Source organism: Myxocyprinus asiaticus, chromosome 36 (assembly GCF_019703515.2).
Source record: "Myxocyprinus asiaticus isolate MX2 ecotype Aquarium Trade chromosome 36, UBuf_Myxa_2, whole genome shotgun sequence".
Taxonomy (NCBI): Eukaryota; Metazoa; Chordata; class Actinopteri; order Cypriniformes; family Catostomidae; genus Myxocyprinus; species Myxocyprinus asiaticus.
Window position 1 is genome coordinate 27,499,030 of NC_059379.1, and position 22,647 is coordinate 27,521,676.

Genomic DNA, 22,647 nt, shown 5'->3' on the forward strand with positions numbered 1-22,647 from the left:
TCAGAGTTGCGGCAGGCGCGTTTGAGCTCATATTGTTAAAATGCTCACCTGTTTCATTTTCTCTCTCTCTCTCTCCCCTCAACAGTTCCCTGTAACTTAACTGTCTTGTCTAATGCTAAAAAGGTAATTATCAATAAAACTAATATCATATACTGTCTGCAAATATGCACATATCTCATTTAAACAGATGTAGCCTAATAAACCAACCTCACAAAACTTGAGCAGATCCAGCATCCTGAGTAGCGCTCATTTATTTACCTCTAAAGCACGTATTCAATCAGTCTCTCCTCAGTAGTTCCCTGTAACATTTTACTTTCTTTTCTAATGATAAAAGGCAAATACTAATAAAACTTCTATTATATACCATCTGCAAATATGCAGATATCTCGTTTGAATAGATGTAATTCACAAACCTCAAGTTTTCTTTCTGTCGAGCACTCATCTAATATCTTCCTCTGAAGCGCATATTCTATCAGCCAGAATCAAAATTCAGGATCAGAATAAAAAGTTCCTCTGATTCACAAATCATAAAGGTCAGTCCATGATAATCCAAGCAGGCGATCCAGGTTGTTTAAACTGTCAGGATATTGCTGCTTGCGCTGGATCCGCACGAGCATGTGAGTGCAACTTCAAAGTAAAAACGCTTCAAGTGTGCGATAAGTAAATGTAATTTTCACAATTCATTGTATGTACAATTGGTTTGATTGGGTCTTTTAGGAGAAAATACAATTGCTAATGTGGACATGTCATCCATGGTTGCTGGACTACTGTGTGTACTGTTATTTTCTCCTTCCTAATATATTAAAAATGTCTTCATGTGCAAATAATTAAAAAAAAATTTATGACTAAAAAGTAATCAGAAGAAACTGTTATCTAGTTAAAGTTTTGTGTGAAACGGAGTAAATATAGTGCTAAATAAGAGTTTATAATTTTATGTTTATGTTACACTATTTCCTATATTAAATTGTGTGATATATCGGCATTGTATCGGCCAATCTGCACTCTGGATAACACAATTAAAAAAACATATCTGTCAACCACTAATTTTGATTAATCGTGCAGCCCTGAAGGATTGTGAAATTACTGATGCTCTCGTTAGGAAACTTAATGGCCAAATAAAAGCACGTTAAATAATTGCTATATTCACGATATTGGTCAATTTTACATTGTCAGCAAAATAATCGCAATAATATAGTTCATATTCAATATATCGCTCAGCCCTACTGTGAACTGGTGATACTCAGACCCAATAAGGTAGCACACAAATTTTGTGGATTGTTTATCCTGAGCTTTGAGTTTAGATGCTTCTGAACATAAACCTGGCAAGAGGTTGATGACGAATTATTACTTCATAAGCATGAATATGTATGAAGGGGCCTAGTGACGTGGGTCTCTATGGGAGATGGAAGGTTTCAGAGCAGGGGGTGTTTTGTAGTGTGGCTGCCTGTTCCACAGTAGACAATTGACCCAGGATCAGCAGTGGCTTGTTTGTCTGCCTCTTGGCCCCAGTGAAGCTCTGTTTAAGCATACAGGGCACAGCGGGCACAGCGTTCCTCTCAGAAAGAGCTTCCTCCCTGTTGGCAGTGCCCAGCTCTGGCATAATACAAGGGGGAAGCTCTCTTAATACAAACTAACCATGTTGTCTTCGCCTTTATTCCCCCAAACCCATGTTCTCTTTCTGGGAATTGGGGAACAGCCTGCACTGAGTGTTGTTGAAGGGACAGGGATTGGTTTATGTTGCTCTCACCTTGAGGCTGGTTTTGGAGCGTGGGTGGCTGAGGTTGTTGTATCTCCATGTGTCCGTTCCTGGAGTCTCCACGGCTTCTCTTTGCAATTCGGGGGTCATCACATCACTTCCGGCCAATGAAAAAATCCCCAGAGAGACAGGGCGCTCCTTCCTGGGTACACACAGTAAGTATACCATTGCAAACTTTATGAATTGAGTAAGACCCATTATGGGTTGTAACTGCATTAAATACTCAATTAAAATTTTCTTGGTATATGAATTAAGCAAGAAGGTATGAGAGGCTGTGATATATTGTGAATATAATCATGGTTAAAAGGCGTTATTAGGCAGGAAGTGCAGTGGGATAAATTCACAATATACAGCAGCACAACCTTGAGTGCCTTACTGCAATTATAAAATGTGAATATACGTACAGTACTGTGCAAAAGTTTTAGGCACTTGGGAAAAATGTTGCATAGTGAGGATGTCTTCAAAAACAATGCCATAAATAGTTTTAATTTATCAATTAACGTCATACAAAGTCCAGTAAACATAAAAAAAAGTGAAATCAATATTTGGTGTGAGCACCTTTGCTTTCAAAACAGCACAAATTCTCCTAGGTACACCTGGTTATGTGTGGTTGGAGAAGAGATGGTTGGTGGACTTCAGGGTGCCCGCTTGTTAAATCTGCCCCTGCTGATGGTCTGCTGTTGATGAATTGACCCTTCGCTAAGCCCTGCCTTAAAAGCATTTTTGACCAATCCTGTCTTAGCAACTGTTGCCCTGCCGCCATTACTCTGACAAGCGTTTGCCTTTTTACAATGAGAGCCTATGGGAGTAATGTGTGTTTGAGTCGTTTTAAGCAGGATTTTATCAAAATGATCCAAAAATTTAAAAAACTTTGTTGCTGGGTCACTTGTAACAGTGACACGAGGTTCCTAAACAGGGTACATGCAGTGTTTTTTTCTTTCTTTTTAATTAAAAAAAAATATTGAGAAGAGCATGCTATGGATTAAACTGTGTCATACCTCATTCCCAAATGAGCATGTAAAACATCAGTGAGGACACCTACATTTCCTCCAAGGTAAATTAAAGGTAACAACTTACCATTAATTCATTTACATACTGATTAAGTAAAGGTGATAGTAAATAAACCGTTCACAGCATCAAAATGAGTGTATTATGAGACATTATAAGCAGTTCTTTTCACTTACACTAATGTTATGAGATTTGTAATCGCTATCAAGTGACCCTTTTCTCTTTTTATGAGACTGATGATCGTTTGCCTCAATTCTGATACACAGTCTGCACAATTTTCAAATTACTGTGTACAGTAATTTTCTTTTACAAAAAAGTAAATATGCTTTACAATATTACTCTTCATTCCATCCCACATAATAATATTATCCATTCCGTTTATGAGAATATTTTGCCAAAAACCACGGCGTTCACACCCATTTCCTATTCATATGGGAAGTTCTACAAAGCTAGTGACCATAACCAAGGGGGGCGAAGCTTAGCAAAGGATCAATTACTGCTCATTTTGTTATATGAAAATGTTCACTACTGTTTAAATTGTAATACATTGTAAATGACTGTAAGAGTGCATATTTTGTTTCTCTTATCTGCAATTCTGTAATTTGGCAACTAAAAACTAAATGTTTCATTTTAGGAACCAATGGCTCCGTAGACATTTTTTTAATCTGGAGCCCTGTCATGACAGAAAAAGTACACCAGAACTAATAACTGAGCTCCTCTTGGAGAGCAGAGGAGAGTTTGAGGGGACTTTGTCTTCGCCGACTGTCCCTCTTCCTGTCCTCTGGTTGCCATTGTGCTGCAGTAGCAGTATTCAGAATCCTGAACCTGCTGACTGCACATTATGTAGGGAGTGACCAGACCTGCTCACATGACTCCATTCAGCTAAAACTGTACAGTAAGGAAAGGGCTCAAATTGGTAAAATACTGGTAGGAAACAAAAATTTGAGAAGTGAGAATACAATGCCAGACAGTTACTTTCACAAGCAAACATGATAATGTAGCCAACAGAAGTGGCTTGCCTCTATCGAGGGACAAGCATTCCTTGTGCACAAGTCAAATGCACTTCAGTGACTTTAAAATTAAATGGAAATGAATGCAAATAGGTCTACATGGTAAACTGAAGCAGAAAATTCTGAGCAAAATGAACAATGATGCATGGTCATGGGTTTGTTTGGACCACAGAGTCATTAACAATGCTCCGCAAACAGACAGTGAGCTCTATCTGATGTTTACATCAAAATCTGTGCTGGGGCCAAAACCTTGTGTAATTACACACAACCAGAGTACATATACTGTCAATCACACGTCAGTCAGCAAAGGTCATGGTTTAACAAAGGGGTGGAACTTCGAGTCCAGAGTTCAATAACCTTTCCAGTGCAGTCAGTGTCTGTTCCTGCACGTAGTAGTGGCCAGTATGACAGAAGCAAAGTCCCTTTCAAGGCAAGTCAGTCCACTCGGCGGCCATCTTTGGAATGCTCCCGGGCAGGCTGGGCAGCTATTTTCAAAGTAAACAAGCAGCATAAATGTACAGCTCCTATCGGCTTGAATGGGCAAAGACCGAAATCTCCAAAATAGTTGGTAAAGATTACGATCAAAGAACATATTTAAAACAGGCAGTAAAATCTGTGTGTGTGTGTTTGTGTGTGTATGTGTGTGTGGGGGGGGTCAGGTTTAAGTGGTTTACGAGGACTTTTTTTAGGTTACAATCTGTTAATTACAAGGGTATTATGCCATAAATGTGGTTTATAAGGACATTTCTAGTGTCCCCATAATTTAAATTGCTTAAAAAAAAAAAAATATATATATATATACAGTAAATGAACATACTTTCCAGAAGGCCAACAATTCACTAAAAATGTTTTTTTTATTGGTCTTATGATGTATTCTAATTTTTTGAGATAGTGAATTGGTGGGTTTTTGTTAAATGTGAGCCAAAATCATCACAATTAAAAGAACCAAAGACTTAAACTACTTCAGTCTGTGTGCACTGAATTTATTTAATACACGAGTTTCACAATTTGAGTTGAATTACTGAAATAAATGAACTTTTCCACGACATTCTAATTTATTGAGATGCACCTGTATATATATATATATATATATATATATATATATATATATATATATATATATATATATATATATATACACTAAACGATGTTTTATTGAAAATGTAAAAATGCAGAAAGTTTTTTGTGAGGGTTAGGTTTAGGGGTAGGAGATAGAATCTATAGTTAGTACAGTATAAAAATTATTATGTCTATGGAGAGTCCTCATAATGACAGCTGCACCAACGTGTGTGTGTGTGTGTGTGTGTGTGTGTATGTATGTATGCATGCGTATGATCAGAGTTGACTGACAAACAATATCTGTATCTAAAAGGTGACCGGATTTTTACCTGTAAGGCTTGACTTCCTTTTCTACATCTGATGGCCTTTGGCCGTTCCAATTTCTCCCATTTATTTTAATACCAGTGGTCCATCTCTGCTAAATGGTCTCTTGAGTGTACAGATCAAGCTTCCCTTCTGTCAATCTCAGAACATTTAGAAAACAAAACTAAAACTAGTCTTGGGTGAATTTGGTCAAAAACAGGTAATGTGCTCTTTAAATGGAAAGCTACGTTCAGTTGCCTTGATCTATATTATACAAAAGCTGGATGAATGAAAATCCCCTTAAAGGAATATTCTGGGTTCGATACAAGTTAAGCTCAATTGTCAGCATTTGTGGCTGACATGTTGATTACCACAAAAAATTATCCAGAATTGTCCCTTCTTTTCTTTAAAAAAGCAAAATCTGGGTTGCAGTGAAGCACTTACAAGGGAAGTGAATGTGGCCAATCCGTAAATGTTAAAGGAATATTCCGGGTTCAATACAAGTTAAGTTAAAATGACAGCATTTCTGGCCACAAAATTTATTTTGACTCATCCCATTTTTTTTTTTTTTTTTTTAAGAGCAAAAATCTGGGCACTTACAATGAAAGTGAATGGGGGACAATTTTTGAAAGTTAAAACACTTTTTCAAAAGTATAGCCACAAGACAAAGGATATGCATGTTAACATGATTTTTGTGAGATAAAATCACTTACTAATCTTTTCTGTGTAAAGTTATAACCAATTTTACAACTATGTTACCATGACAATGTCAACAAACCCTAAAATGGCTGTAAAAATGACAATTGAAACAAATTTACAGCTAAAATAATACACAAGTTTTAACATTTATAAAATTATAAGCTTCACATTTCTGTGTTCTGTGACGAGTCTAGATAAATTTTTGTGGTAATCACCAGTATGCCACAAATGCTGTCGATTTAGCTTAACCTGTATTGAACCCAGAATACTCCTTTAAGCCGGCGTCACACTAGATGATTTTTCCAGCGATTTTCAGGTGGTAGCTTCATTAATAATCGCCGGGTAGTAGGTGAGAGACGGAGCTAAAACCCTTCTAATAGGAGAGCATACAAACTTAGCCTAAAATAGCATAACGCGGCGCTCCCATAGACATTCTATGGTGGTACACTGGCGAGGAGACCATTCTTTTTGAATGGATGTCTATGGAGGATATGCTTCAGTGTGCGGAATAAACTGCTTTTGTTAACTGACTGCCTTTCAGCTAATCTTCAACATGTTTTACACTAAATAATCCTTTTGGAATGAACTATGTGTGAAGTTTATTACGATAAATTGCTGTTTAATAAGAGAAGTCACAGACGATTTTGCGACAGGTAGGTGTCACTTCACGGCTCTCCTCACTCATTTATATGGTATCCGCAAACAATGACTTACTGTCGTAACATGCTAGTTGACCGTTAAGCTCTCTCCTATGATAGAACCGCGGAGGTTGTTATCTCCATACATATACATACATATATATATATATATATATATATATATATATATATATATATATATATATATATATATATATATATATATAATAAGAGTATCTCTGAAGAAGCGTTCATTGCGTTAATTCCTTCACTGTCGGGTCTCCCTGCTGAGATTTAATGGCTTCACAAGATCAAGTTACTCCATGAATCGCATCCTAAATCACTATTACAATTGTTTATGCTCACGCGGTACTCCTGTTGTTATTTCGGCAAGCTCCTCGTGACAGCCAGGGATTAAGAGAGAGAGTGTTGTGGTGAGTTGGTATGTCTGTCACCCCTCCAACATTTTGTATCAGCAAATGTGCCATACCTCCTACTGAAGAGAGCGAGATCTCAGCAAAACAGTCAACAAGTGTCACAAATTTACTAAGTAAAATGTTACAGATCTACTGTTAACTTTCCCTAATCCTTGCAAACTCAAGAAGTACATAATTAATAACTGTACATTTAACTAAGAGAGAGATGTGTGTGAAATTACCTGTGTTTAAAGTGGCTCTCGTCAGGAATAATATCGCTTCAAATTGCCAAGATGTAAGTTTAAGTATATTTCTCAGCACTGCTAAACAACAGAGTTTGTGTGAGAGCGAAGGGGGAGGGGTAACACTACAGTGCTTTCCATTATAGCTATGTGAGGCTGATTAGGGCGAACTGCACTGAAACATTAAAAGTTGCACATATTAAAAGTTATTTCGGATAATAGAAACTGTTGTATTGATCAAGTCACGGGGATGTGACTCTGTTTGTTGGTTGCGACTCGAGTCTCTATGTGAGTGTGCATGTGTGCGCGTGCGTTTGTATGTTTGTGAGCGTGTAAGTGAAGGTGACGCTTTTCAACCGAAATTGAAATATATGTAGTATCTTATAGACATTGTTTGACATTCTTAACCGATTTACTTTAACCAATGTCTTTGATTTATATGGTTATTTTGCTGTGGAAGCCTGTACAGCTCTTTGAAATAACTGAAATAATTTGGCAAAGTGATATGGAACTGTTATGCCGTCAAGGCCTGGAACTACTTCATAGTCCTGCGTTTACTAGAAAAGAATTCCACACATTAGAACATCCGTCAACCAATCAGAATCAAGCATTCAACAGACCCGTGGTATAAATTAGCATAAATATTAGTTTGTAAAGGTGAACAGCTCAAGTTCAGATGAAGACTCCTATTTTTTGATTACTGTTTACTTTGAAATATAAATTACTTGATTAAACAACACTACAGCTCTGAGACCAGTTTTAAATCACCTGAAATGTACAGAAAGCTCTTCGAAAGCAGCAAACAATATCAGGTGTTCAGTTGCATCTAGATGCAACTCCAGTGCAGTTTCAGTGTGGACTCAAACCTAGAGAATGAACTAACTGAAAGCCATAAAGGAAGAAAAATAAATCTGTTGGCATTGTAAACATATTTAAAAGTGAGATGTCGGTAGTGTTTTATGAAAGAATCTGAAAGACAGTTAAGAAGTGACATCTTTGTTGTGTCTCTCTGTGTCATGCTGGTTCTTGCCGCATAACCCCCTGCCTCAACACTCAGCTCTTGTTTACTACACCTCTGAGACTACAGTCCATAGAGTAAGACACATGGTGGTAAGAATAGACTGATATCTGGGTGGAGACTGGAAAGACTAGGGAAAACCATGCATGTCATCAGTAGAGTAAAACGAGAGATTGATGGAAACGTAGGGAAAATTAAGGCTTAACATTCAGAAGATCAAAGCTCAGATATACAATTCAAGATATAAGAGGGGTGGATGCAGCCTGTAAACAAACAACCTGTGATGATGATAACACTACAAAGGGTTTCAAACTCAGCACAGTAGCAGCAAAGACTGGTCTAAGTAAACGTATAGCAAGAAACTAGGTTAACACATCCACAAACACACTCTCCATGCATACCTGCTGCTGATCCGAGGCAGGGAGTGTGTGATGGCGGGCAGGCCATTGGAGATAGAATAATGCACCAGCAGCAGCACCGAGAGAGAGACCAGAATGGCAGAGTTAACCACCGCTCCTCCCACGAAGCCAAAGACAAACAGCAGCATGCATCCTGGACTCATGGCTGCCACCACATGCTATGGTCTGCCAGGACCCCCCACGCCCCCCAACACTCAAAAACAATCCCATACACACCGGCACAGCACGAGAATCTGTGTCTATGTGTGTATGTGTGGCTCTGCAGCCTCTCAGTGCTGTGACATCATCCACTCCGTTGAGCAGCGCATGCACTCACGCAGCATAGTACGAGGACCGGCTTTGCAGCAGCAGTTTTTTTCCCCCTGAGTGTTGTTTTCAGTGCTCACCCACTGTCTTCTGTAACTCGCTTGGCTGTTTAATGAACAGCTCTGTCACTTCTGCACAATACTGGGACCTCTCTCAACCTCTCTCTCTCTCCAACATTAGAATTAAAAGCTAATTTGCATGCCTTTTCTTGTACAGCTGATTGGTTGTGGGAGAGAAGAGAGAGAGAAAAAAAAAACAAGGAGTAGGATGCATGCAGATCATGGAGGACAATAAAGGGAACCTACATTAAAAACACACACTGTAGCTCCTCTTCTGGGATCACAAAAGTCCAATCCAACTGCAGTCAGGTGAATGGAGTCCTGACTTTGAAGTACTTGAAAGGAAGTGGCCATTGTATTTATGCATTTTAAAATATAAAGAAAACAACATGTTGTCTGGCATCATAAATATGAAAAACTGCTAGATGCAATGCCACACAATAGACAGGATTCAGGAATAAAACCAGGGTCCAAAATTAACTTATCATCTGTATTTTGCATTATTTAAAAACAAAATCATTTATTTTTTTGTCCTTATGACAATGGAATTTAGTCGTTTTTTTCTTTGCATATTAGTGATTAACAGCGCAGGTCACTGTGACACTTGAGATAAATCAGTCTACAGCTCTGGACTGAAAATGAAGTATTTCTAAGCTACTATGTTGAGTATTTTCTTATAAAATGTTTATCAGGAGTGCGCAATTGATAAGCTGTACAAACCTGATGATCTTGAAATCGTATTTAATTGATGCTGGTGTAACCTAATGTAGTAGAATTAGTTTATGAAGTGGCAGCCAACAAAATAAGCTCTGATCCTTACAAATATCATCATCCAGTGGAGAAACTAGGTTTGTACATGAGGGTGAGGGCGACGAGCCTTTGAATGTTGTTTTGCACATGACATGATCACTCAGTTTGGATCTAACACTCGGATGTATCATCAGAAATAAAGTTATTATATACAACCATTGAATAGAGATATCTTTGTTCAAACATCAGCCAAAACTTTTAAGTGTTCATAAGAATAAGGACGCATTTCCAAAGAAAACAATGTTAACTCACCATCTGCACCAACAGCCAAAGCAATTACATCCCATGCCTTTTCCTTTGTTAAAGGAATACTCCGGGTTTAATACAAGTGAAGCTCAATCGACGGCATTTGTGGCATAATGTTGATTACCACAAAAATTAATTTAGACTCATCCCTCCTTTTATTTAAAAAAAAAAAAAAAAAAAGCAAACATCGAGGTTACAGTGATGCAATTACAATGAAAGTGAATGGGGCCAATTTTTGGAGGGTTTAAACAGAAATGTGAAGCTTATAATTTTATAAAAGCACTAACATTTATTATTCTGTTAAAACTCATGTCTTATTTAAGCTGTAAATTTGTTTAAATCGTAATTTTTACAGTTGTTTTAGGGTTTGTTGACATTATATCTTCATGTTGTAAAATTGGCCCTAACTTTACACAGAAAAGGTTTGTAGGTGATATCACACTAAAATCATGTTTACACACATATTGTTTATGTCTTGAGGCTAAACTTTTGAAACAGTGAGTATTTTAACGTTAAAAATTGGCCCCCATTCACTTCCATTGTAAGTGCCTCACTGTAATACTGATTTTTGCTTTTATTTATTTATTTTTTAAAAAGGAGGGGCAAGTCAAAATTATTTTTTGTGGTAATCAATATTATGCCACAAATGCTGTCAATTGAACTTAACTTGTATTGAACCTGGAATATTCCTTCAATTAATCCTTATTACACGGTTCTCTGGAATACTCGATTCTGATTAGTCAATGGCGCCATCCAGTGGTCAGATATTGCTCTGTAACAACCGCACATCCGGGGGATTTAGACCTATCAGACTGCTCATCCGGGTTCTGCAAGCCATCTCTCCTGCTTCTTGGATCACTGTGCGATCTCTACAAGTAAACTAATAAAATAATTTCACTCAAAACAATGTTTCATGTGCATTTATTTATTTATTTAGCAAGTAGTCTTGTAATAGGCTGAATAATGAGGAGTCAGACGGTCATTTTTACAAAGTAAACACCAACAGAACTCTGACGCAAACCGGAGGTGGATTTCAGCTGTTCAGCGATTTATTTCTTCTCACATAATTACAGAATTTCAGTGCAAATCAATGTTTCATGTTCATTTATTTATTTATTTGGCAAACAGTCTTGTTATAGGCTGAATATTGAGGAGTCAGATGGTCATTTTCACAAAACAAACAACAACAGAACTCTGATGCAAACCAGGTGATCCAGCTGTTCAGTGATTTATTTCTTCTCAAATGACATAATTTAAATGAAAACAGTGTAACAAATGTTTTTTTTTTTTTTTTTTTGGTTCCTGGGTAGTAAGTGTTATTTCCTAATTGCTTATGCCTCAAAAGTATAGAAAATGGCTATTATTCCCCACAAACTTTGCTTTTGTGGCTAAGACAATGATATTTTGAAATTTACCTATTTTCCAGAACATTCCAGATAGATTCAGTGCTGAGTAAACTTGGAGTAACTTCTAGAACTTCCTAGAACTTTCCAGTAATATAAATAGTAGTATAAATATAGGGGCCTTAAGCCCACCAGTTCAGTTTAGTTCCAGCTGCCTAAGTGGATACATATCTCCATTTTTCTGAGATGGCATCAAGAGGCTGCAAGCATCTGGCAGACTCATTTTGCTATGTCTGTGGCCAATTTATCAAGACAAGAGCAAAAAAATACTCCGTGGAAACATCTGCTAAGATATGTGAGGCCTACAAGGCATATTTCGGCATGCCTGTCGGGGATCAAGACAAACCCTGGGCATCTCATTTCAGCTGCGAGCACTACAAAAAACTCTGGAAGGTAAAATGGACAATTGTTGCTTGGAATTTTGTTATAAAATTTGTTAATTTTTAAAATTTTAAAAGTTTTTAATTTTAAAATGTTTTACAATTTTCAATGTTATTTAATCATATCATATATGAAAAATGTTGTGAGAATCTCTTACACATTAGTCATGGGTGAAATAAATTTATTTTTGTAGGATGGTACAGATGGGAAAAGAGAGCCATGAAGTTCGCTATCCCAAGAATTTGGCGGGAACCCACTGACCACTCAAGCAACTTCTACTTCTGCATGGTGGACCCTTCCAAACGCTGGACTGGCAAGAATAACCCCTCCGCTTCGTGTCAGGGTCCTGATCACCTTGTCGGGGTTTATTGTGCAATAATAACTTGCTGACCATACAATAACCATTACTTATAAAATGTAAGTTGAGGGTCATGTAGCACTTTGGCTCTCCACAATATGTCTTGTGTCATCCAAGAAAGGTAAGTTTTAACCATACGAGCTGTCACGTGTATTTGTTTACTTTTGGCAGCACATTCGGCTGTGGATGGGTGTTGCTGTTAAACCTTTAGACCAGCTCTATATATAATAGTCTATCCTAGCCAGTTTTATTTTGTTTGTTTAAGCCTACAACTTGTATCCTGCAGTTTTAAATGAAAAAAACATTCTTCTGCCTAAGCTATATAATTAAAATTATTTCATTCATTTTTATTTTACATTACATCCGACAATAGTGCATTTTTTCCAACATGCTCTAAATCATATAAAAACGCACTAGACTACAAATATACATATGCTTATTCTCTGCAATGTGTACTTGTGTCATAAAAAAAAGCCTTGGTGCTAAAACCCCCGCTACACTGCAGCTCACTCAACGCTTTGACATGCTGCTGACGCTTCCGATGTGAATGCTATATCCAGTTATAATGGATGTGGAAAAAAATACACACTGCTCACGCATTGCTCATGCTTGTGATGTGAAAAGGGCCTTACAGTTTGACTTTATGTTGCAGTTCTTTATAAAGTAACCGGTCACTGATGAGTAACTCAATTTATTTCAATTTCATTTTTTTTTTTTTTCAAAAGTAAATTATTACTCGCATTTGGAGTAAGAAGCCATGGAGTATGGCGGCACATCTAATTCAGCCGAACCCTCCCCACTCTTGTCCTGGCTGTGCGAGGATGCCAGTGTGTGCATACGTGGAGATTTGAAGCTGAGAAGAGGTGCGCTCTGGCTGAAGGACGGCCCTCAGAGCCAAGGTGACGATGACGAGAGGGAGGGGCGGGTCGTTCCGCCACAATGATGTTCGGTCCCCATTTGCACACTGTCAATCTATCACAGAATGACTGTGATCTGTCTCACTGCTTTTGTTAATTAACAAAAGCCAGACAGATTCTCTCTCTCTCCATCCATCAACATCACACTCAGCTGAGAGACACACTACTGACCAATATTAACAGATACTTACAGCAGCTGTATGTGTTAGAGCTTAAAGAGGCTGTTAGTATATAATGCCCGCAGAATGATTCATACCAGCAATTGCTCACTAAACTGCATCAATATTACAGCAAAAGCAATGAACTAAGACTTGCTTTATATCAGCAGAAACTAGGGCTGGGCGATATGTAAAAAATATTTTATCGATAATCACCTTAAAAATATCACGATATACGATTAGATCGTCAACCCCCCTGCCGAGGGTTGGTGAATATTTTTGCTTTCTTGATTTTGCTTTAAAAATTTTATTCATTTATTGAAACCCAAAAAACATAAAAGGTCAAAATGCACTTTCAACAAAAAAAGCAATAAAATAACTAAGTGATCAAAATATCTTATTTAACCACCTCCCCAAAGCCAAACATTTACCATCTCCAACAGTTCCATTTGCCATCACACAAGCATCCGTCAACGACAACAGGTGGAAAATTACTAATATCCTACAGATTAAGAACTAAAGACAATTATAAACGTAAAGATAATAATAATCATAATAATAAAACCTAATAGATCCCCTTGTGTTCCCAAAATAAAGCTGCCAAATCTGTGTTCTTACCGAATTTGTGTTTGCATTGCGTTTTGGTAATACAGTTAATGCTGCCTAAAGAAAATAAAATAAAACTCAATTGTAGGTTCAAGGTGAACGTGTCTTGTATTATTTTATGATTTCATCACTTTCGTCTTTGTTTCTTTAATACAAATATTATATTTTACTGAACCAGAGTTGCGTTCACAATGCATGTTAACCGTAAAACTGGTCCGTGGAAATAAAGCACACGACAGCACCTCCTGACATGATTGGAGATCATTTGCAACATTCTCATAGACTACATTATTCTTGCAAAAAGTTTTCAGATGAATGAAACAGAGGAAAAAAAAAAAAAAAAAAAAAAAAAAAAGAGCGAAAACTGTTTACGTGCGCTTGTTCCACGAGACAATCGTTTCTGATTCTTTGCACACCTCTGAACAATCAGCGAATATGTCAGTTCTTTAAAATATAATAAAGTGTGTTTCTTCAAGTGCATGTCATTTCTTGTCATGTGTCACTCCGAGATGTTAAATTACTCGCACATGAAATACATTTTGACGAGGAAGTGAGACACTCGCAAACTGGATTCAGCCTCTTCGCATTTGGCGGGTGCTAGTTTCACACCCTGGCCTCTGTTTAATATATTTGCCGACTTCCCAGATCCACGGTTTTGCCATTTCCCGATATTGTCGATCATCGTCTGTCAACTGAGTGTCACAATCGGCATCGGGATCTTTGTGTGATATTGTCGATATCTGATAACATTTTCCTATCGCCCAGCCCTAGCAGTAACTGATTAACATGTATAGTATTTATAGTCTTATTGTCAATATTATTCATGTTAATATTGATTAATAATGTTTCTAATTGTGTTGGTGGATGAAATACACTTTAGTATTTATGAGTGGCACAGAAAATTCACCATCAGGGAAAAGAATCTCACTTCATTCTGCCCAGGGTCCCGGAGTCTGCAGTTTCCCCCGTCAGCTGCTGGTATTTGGTACGTTCCAAGTGCTCCATGTAACTGTGGATCATCTGTATGTCAAAATAGGGGCAGAGATACACAGTCAGTGTGATATCAGGCAGTTTGTTTGAACAGTCTGTCATGGGACACCCACACTGTTGTTTGGTGAAAGCTGCAAAAGACAGCTTTACACATGCAAAACATCTTTCACACTGGCACTTACACAACATAAAGAGAAAAACACTTTAATCACTGGGGATGTTAAATACAGTGGTTCTCACCTCAGTGTGTCTTTGATGCAGGGCATTGTACTCTTTCTTCAGCTCAGCTTCACGCTCTTCTAATCTTCCAACTAATAACAAAAGAATAGCATCATCTTAAAATCTTTATGTATCTTTATTTTACGTAAACTATCTTCAACAATTTATTTACCAGCCCATACCTTTACTTACAAGGTAATCTAAATATATAACACAGGTCTACTGTGATTGTATTTATCCTCTGAGGTAAAGGCATTGGTAAGGGAATAGCCTCCTGAGACAGTGGTTTCATGCTATAGTAACAACATGCAGCCACAAGGGGTCGGTAATGCCACAGAAATCAATCTTATGCCAGCACAAATCCTGAGAAAACTTTTTGGGCTTAGGGAAACGCTCCAAATGGCCATCAGGTGTCAGGCTAGGTTTACACACCATAATTCTTTCAGGAAAAGGCAGCTTTAAATCAAACTTGTAGTTTTGTGGCTGTGAGCTTTGATGCCAAATTTGCAAATGTACTGTATGTGCATAAAGCCCCGTACACAGGTTCAAATTTCTCACAGTTCGGTTTGTATCACAGTTTTAGGGGTCACGGTTTCGGTATGGTTCGGTATTTGCCATGTTCAGAAAAAATATATATTTCTGCCAAATCCAAACTAAGAATACTCTATTTGGTAACAAACACTTCAACAGGTTTGCCCTTAATAAAAATCATTGTTTTACAGTAACCACAGTTTAACTATGGTATTTGTGGTAAAAACAGAGTAACAACAAAATCAACATGGTTACTGTCATGTTTACAATATATAGTATAATCATGGTTAATATATGGAAACTACAGTATTACTGTTATAAAACCATGGTTAACTATCAAAACCATGATTTCTGCAAAGAAAACCATGGTGACAGCAGTCATGGTTACTACAATACTGCTATAGTAAAACCATGGTTACGTTTCGTTAGGGCCTTTAACTAAAAAAAACTATTTTCTCTAACCACTAAATCGACATTTTAACTTAATACCCGCACTATTACGCTACTAGCATCGACAAAAAATGCATTTCAAACTCTACTGCACATATATTCAATATTCTGAAGCTGTATATCACTATAGAAGGAACTTTGCTATTAAAATGGATACGAGGCATGTTGTGATGCAGCTCGAGTGTTTTAATCACACGCGGAAATCACACATCTCCATAAGCGGAGTAGGGAAACATCTCTATCAGCGGCTCGTTTTCTCTGCTTGGCACTTGCCATTTTCAACTACACACAACATGCAACTGTGATGTCATTAAGCTGACTCATGTGAAACACAGGTGGAGCATATCCATTTACAGATCCATTCAGGTGCATAAGCAGAGGTTGTAACTGTGCGTGTCTATTTGACGCTATTATCTTTGCAAAAACTTGTGATCCAGATGCGTCAATAAACTTGGTGAACTGCGGTGCCAGTGCTTACCGAATTGTGGGTGGCCAACTGTACCGTTACACCCCTAGTACACACATGCAACAATTTTATCGCTTGATGTCGCTAGTCTCTGTACTATGAAGTCGCTCCTGGATATTCCTACTGCTGTCGCTCTAACATTATTGGTGGACTGCATATGATATGATATCACATATGACTCAAGATGGCGCCGAGTATGGCTGCTGCGTTGCGAGCTCCGACACAACATTGCAGTTTTTTGTTTGTTTTGTTTACAGTTCTTATGTTTTTGTCTTGGATGTTGTCTGCCTTATTCTCTACGATAGACAAACACTTTTGGACATTGGTTCTGCAATTACACACCGAAAACCGAACTTAAAATTCCTCAGTGCCGACCCGCTGTTTACAAACACGCCAGCGGAGCCCTTTGTTTGGGCTGCCCAGCTGCGGAAACGCAGAAGGAAAAGGGGAAACAGAGCCGGCATTCTCATCAGAGTAAGACGTCGCCCAGTATTCTACTGGCAAATGTTCAGTCTCTGAGTAACAAGCTCAGCGAGATGAGAGCACGGATCTCTTTCCAACAAGAGACGAGGGACTGCTGCATTATCTGCCTTACAGAAACTTGGACATCTGCGGAGATTCCAGACTCAGCCATTGAACACATGGGGTTCTCCATGCACTGAGCGGATAGAGCGAAAGAGCTCTCAGGTAAAAGCAGAGGTGGTGGTGTATGTTTTATGATCAACAAATCCTGGTGTGATCAGAGGAACGAAAGTCTTTCTGCGCTCCTGATCTGGAATTTCTTATGCTTCTGTGTCGACCATTCTGGCTACTGAGGGAATTCACAACGGTCATTATCACAGCTGTGTACATCCCCCCACAAGCCAACACAGACCGGGCACTCAAGGAACTGTATGGGAGTATAATTGAGCAGGGAACCGCGCACCCTGAGGCTGCGTTCATTGTGACCGGGGACTTTAACAAAGCCAATTTCAAATCAATCGCACCAAAATACCACCAACATATCATTTTCATCACACGAGGGGACCGGGTTTTGGACCATTGCTACTCTCCCTTCCGGGATGTCTACAAATCCCTCCTCCATTTTGGCAAATAAGACCACTCTTCCGTTCTACTTCTGCCTGCTTACAGGCAGAAACTGAAACAGGAAGCATCCACCCTCAGAATGATCCAGTGCTGGTCAGACCAATCAGAATCTACGCTACAAGACTGTTTTGATCACGCGGACTGGGAGATGTTCCGGTCCGCCTCTGATGACGACATCGAGGTGTACGCTGATAGCGTAACGTGATTCATCAGAAAGTGCGTAAAGGATGTTGTTCCGACCAAAAAAAAATACGGATCTATCCGAACCAGAAGCCATGGATAAATAGTGATGTTCGCGCTGCACAATGATGCGCGGACCTCCGCTTTTAATTCCGGGAATGCAGAGGAGCATAAACAAGCCAGTTATGCACTCCGCAAATCTATCAGAGCAGCCAAACGCCAGTACAGGGACAAGATTGAAGGACAGTTTAACACCACCAACTCTAGAAGCATGTGGCAGGGAATTAATATCATCACGGACTACAAAGGGAATAAAAACTCCACCATGAACACCGCTGCCTCTCTCCCGGATGAGCTAAACACTTTTTATAACACTGCCCTCGCAGAGAGAGCTCTCGCGGCCGAAGCTACAGAGGTTAGTTCACTCTCCGTCTCTGTAGCGGATGTAACCCGATCCTTCCGATGGGTGAATATCCGTAAAACCGCGGGTCCAGACGGCATTCCGGGACGCGTCATCAGAGCGTGCGTGAACCAACTGGCTAGTGTTTTTAACTGACATTTTCAACCTTTCCCTCTCCTTGTCTGTAGTCCCCAAATGCTTCAAAATGTCCACCATTGTGCCTGTACCAAAGCAATCAAAAATCACTTAAATGACTGGCATCCTGTTGCTCTGACACCCATCATCAGCAAATGCTTTGAGAGACTAATCAGAGATTACATCTGCTCTGTGCTGCCTGCCTCACTGGACCCATTGCAGTTTGCTTAGCGCAACAACCGCTCCACTGATGATGCCATTGCATCTACAATACACACTGCTCTCTCCCACCTGGAAAAAAAGAACACTTATGTGAGAATGCTGTTTGTAGACTACAGCTCAGCATTCAGCACCATAGTGCCCTCAAAGCTTGATGTGAAACTCCAGGCTCTGAGCTTAAACAGCTCGCTGTGCAGCTGGAACCTGGACTTCCTGTCAAGCAGATGCCAAGTGGTTAGAATAGGCAGCAACATCTCCTCATCACTGACCCTCAACACTGGAGCCCCGCAGGGCTGTGTTCTCAGCCCACTCTTGTATTCCTTGTACACACATGACAGTGTGGCAACACACAGCTCCAATGCCATCATTAAGTTTGCTGATGATACGATGGTGGTAGGTCTGATCACTGACAATGATGAAACAGCCTACAGAGAGGAGGTGCACACACTCTGACACGCTGGTGTCAGGAGTACAATCTCTCCCTCAACGTCAGCAAGACCAAGGAGCTTGTGGTGGACTTCAGGAGAAAAGACCACAGAACACAGCCCCATCACCATCAATGGAGCACTGGTGGAGAGTCAGCAGCTTCAAGTTCTTCTGTGTCCACATCAAAGTGGAACTCATGGTCGCTATAATATGGTTTGTTCTCGGTGGGACACGTGGTGAGTTGAGCGTGGTTGCCACGGTGGATGGCGTGAAGCCTCCACACGTGCTATGTCTCCGTGGCAACGCGCTAAACAACCCACGTGATAAGGCGTACGGGTTGAAGGTCTCAGACGCGGAGGCAACTGGGATTCATCCTCCACCACCCGGACTGAGGTGAATCACTACGCGACCACGAGGACTTAAAAGCACATTGGGAATTGGGCATTCCAAATTGGGAGAAGAAGGGGAAAAAAACCTTCCCCCCCAAAAAAAAACAACCTTCACAACAACAAACAAACAACTGCGGTAAGTCATAGCATCCGCTCATGTTTTTTCTTCCTGTATTGCATGCCATATGTTTGCTATAGCTTCTTCCGTCAGCAGTGAGGGATTCACATGTGATAAATGTAAGGAATTTATCAGGCTGACGGAGAAGGTTAATGACTTAAAGACACGCATCCAAATGCTAGTGGAGGTCAGTGAGAAAGAGAAGCTGGTAGACACTGTTTTGGGTGCAGATAGTACAGCGAGCAACACACATACACTTTGGTTCCGGCTGTAGAGCCCCCACAGCAGGGCATTTGAGTGACGTCACGGTGGCAGACTCGCTCAGTAAAGCGACACTACTCTCCCGTTCCTGTCGATTCTCCCCACTCAGTGATGCACCCACTGAGAATCATGTTGAAAGAGCCCTAATAATTGATGATTTTATTGTAAGAAATTCCAGCTACCATTGTTAAATGCATTTCCGGGGCTCGGGAGTCTGACATCAGATAAAATTTACAAGTGCTGGCTAATGCTAAATGTAGATTTTCTCAAATTGTTATTCATGACGGCACTAACAATGTCCGGCTTTGGCAGTCGGAGATCACTAAAGATAATGTTAAAAAGGTGTGTATACTTGCAAAAACAATGTCAGACACTGTAACATGCTCTGGCCACCTCCCTGCTCATCGTGGTGACGAGTTTATAGTAGATTAGCGTCACTGAATGGCTGGATGTCTGAGTGGTGTCACAGAGAATAGCATAGGATTTACAGACAATTGGAAGAGTTTTTGGGGTATACTTGACTTGCTAAAGAGAGACGGACTCCATCCCTCCTGGGAAGGTGCTGCTCTCCTCTCTAGTAATTTGGCTCATAGTCTTAATAGTGATAGTATTTGACTAACTGGGGCCCAGGTCAGGAAGCAGACAAACTGGTTAATCCGAATGTCTGCTAGATGCCTTGAGACATCACACAGATCACATAAACTACAACACAGAGACTGTATCGCCTAGATATCATATAGAAACTGTGTCTGTTCCCCAAACTACCAAACACAAACCCCTCACTAAATCATTTAGAAAAAATGTGATTAAGATCAAACTTTAAAAAAAAAACAAGATAAACATCATATAAAAGGTTGGGCTACTCAACATTAGATCTCTTTCTACCAAAACTAACTGTAAATGAAATTATTACAGATTATAGTTTGGATGTGCTCTGTTTGACTGAAACCTGGCTTAAACCAGATGAATATATTAGTTTAAATGAATTTACTCACATAAGCCTCATCTGAAGGGTCGAGGAAGAGGTGTTGCTACAATTTACAGTGAAGTTTTTGGTGTTACTCAGTGGTCAGGATATAAGTTTAAGTCTTTTGAACTAATATTGCTTAATGTGACACCGTCAGATATAAATAAAAAATCTCTGTCGTCTTTTGCCCTTGCTACAGTATATAGATCACCTGGGCGGTACTCAGATTTCCTTGGTGAATTTGCAAATTTTCTATCAGATCTAGTAGTTAATGTAGATTAGGGCTGAAATGATTAGTCGACGTTATCGACAACGTAGACAACAAAGAATTGTCAACAAAAATTTTTGTTGGCAAATAGTCATTTGATCTCATTTAATGTAACATGAGATCCCATTAAACTCTAATGATGGCGCACAAAAGCAGCACTGCAGCTCGCGCCTGACTGAGGAGAGGAAGAATTACACAGCTCACAGTCCAGGTGCACTCTAAACTTTCCAAACAGCTTCTGGTGATGTAGATCACAAAGTATGTGGGAATTATAATGCAAAAATACAAAATAAGTAAATACAGAAGCACTCTCGTTATGGAATAAGTGGAGCTGGAGCTCTTTAAAGGAAACACCCCGGTGTTGCATCTTAAATGCAGTTATATTTAATGCGTTATAGCTTTAATAAAGTTCAAATAATACGGAAGCAGATTATGTAAATAACTACAAACTCCGAAACTGGCATTTCTCTGTGCAGTCAACGCCTCTTCTATGAGTTGCGCGAATGTCTCGATCTAAGGGGGAGAGATTGAAACTGCACCCGGCTGAGGCACACTCTGTCACAGGGATGCTCATCCCTTGAGCATGCGCGCTTAATGCAGCTAGATTATAACATGATGGCCCACGACTTATTGAATCATAATATATGTCACTGTGCATTTCTTATCGTGAAGTACATTGGCAATACGCAGCTTTCTTAATACGAAAGAGTTTGTTTTTTTGTGAGTTAAAGATGGATTGAAGTGAAAAGAAAGGTGAGAGAGGTAGTCTTCGCCTCATTATACACTGCAACAAAATAAGTTTTTGATTGTTTTTGTTTTGGCTTGTTTTCAAATATAAATATCTAAAACTCCTTTAAAACAAGGTACATTTTCTTTAGCAGCTATGCTGCAGAAGAAAATATTGTTATCTGAAAATGTTGAATATAATATAAAAAATACAAATATTTTAAAATATCTAAAAATCCTTTAAAAAAGAAGCATTCACCTGAGAAGCAGCATATAAGATATTTAGACTTGCTTTTAGAGAATAGATCTTGAATACAAGTATATTTTGTCTTTACTGCACTCGCAGAAGTATAACCAAGTGAAAAAATACACTTTTATTTAAGATGTTTAAAAGATGATTAAGTCGGTGCACAAGCTGAATAATCGGTTAAGAGCTAATGATTAATCGTTGCAACAATAGCAGAATACTCTAATAATCATTAGAGTAATCGATTATCAAAATAATCGTTAGTTGCAGCCCTAATGTATATAGAGCTTTAATTGTTGGTGACTTCAACATTCACATAGATAATGAAAATGACACATTGGGATTAGCATTTATCAATATTCTCAACTCTCTTGGAGTCAGACAAAATGACCAAATCATCACCATAATCATATGCTAGATTTAATTCTGTCATATGGAGTTGATGTTGATACTATAGAAATTCTACTGCAGAGCAATGACATCTCAGATCATTACCTCGTCTCTTGTTTGCTGCGATCAGCTAATGTCACAATCTACACCACGCTATCGTTCAGGTAGAACTTTTCTTTCAACCACTAAAGTTAGCTTCACTAATAATCTTCCAGAATTGTCTCACATACTCAGTAAGCCAAAAAGTCTAGTAGAACTTGATGTAATAACAGAAAATATAAATACAGCCTTCTCTAGCACTTTTAATAGTGTCACCACACTTCGATTAAAGAAAATACTCATGCTCTCATGAGAGCAGCTCAGAAAA

General features: G+C 39.0%; 1 protein-coding gene across 7 annotated transcripts in view; it reads right to left on the reverse strand.

Annotated features, from left to right (window-relative positions):
* The window catches only part of LOC127427068 (C-Jun-amino-terminal kinase-interacting protein 4-like), an 84,881-nt gene that overhangs the window by 34,944 nt on the left and 27,290 nt on the right, over window positions 1–22,647 (reverse strand). For 3 of the 7 annotated variants that reach the window (XM_051674409.1, XM_051674411.1, XM_051674410.1), the window contains exons 3-5: window positions 15,043–15,113; window positions 14,741–14,832; window positions 1,748–1,898 (exon numbers count right to left, since the gene is read on the reverse strand). In XM_051674409.1, the coding sequence (XP_051530369.1) occupies window positions 1,748–1,898; window positions 14,741–14,832; window positions 15,043–15,113 (314 nt within the window). The other 4 variants (XM_051674412.1, XM_051674413.1, XM_051674414.1 and 1 more) reach the window with 4 other exon arrangements.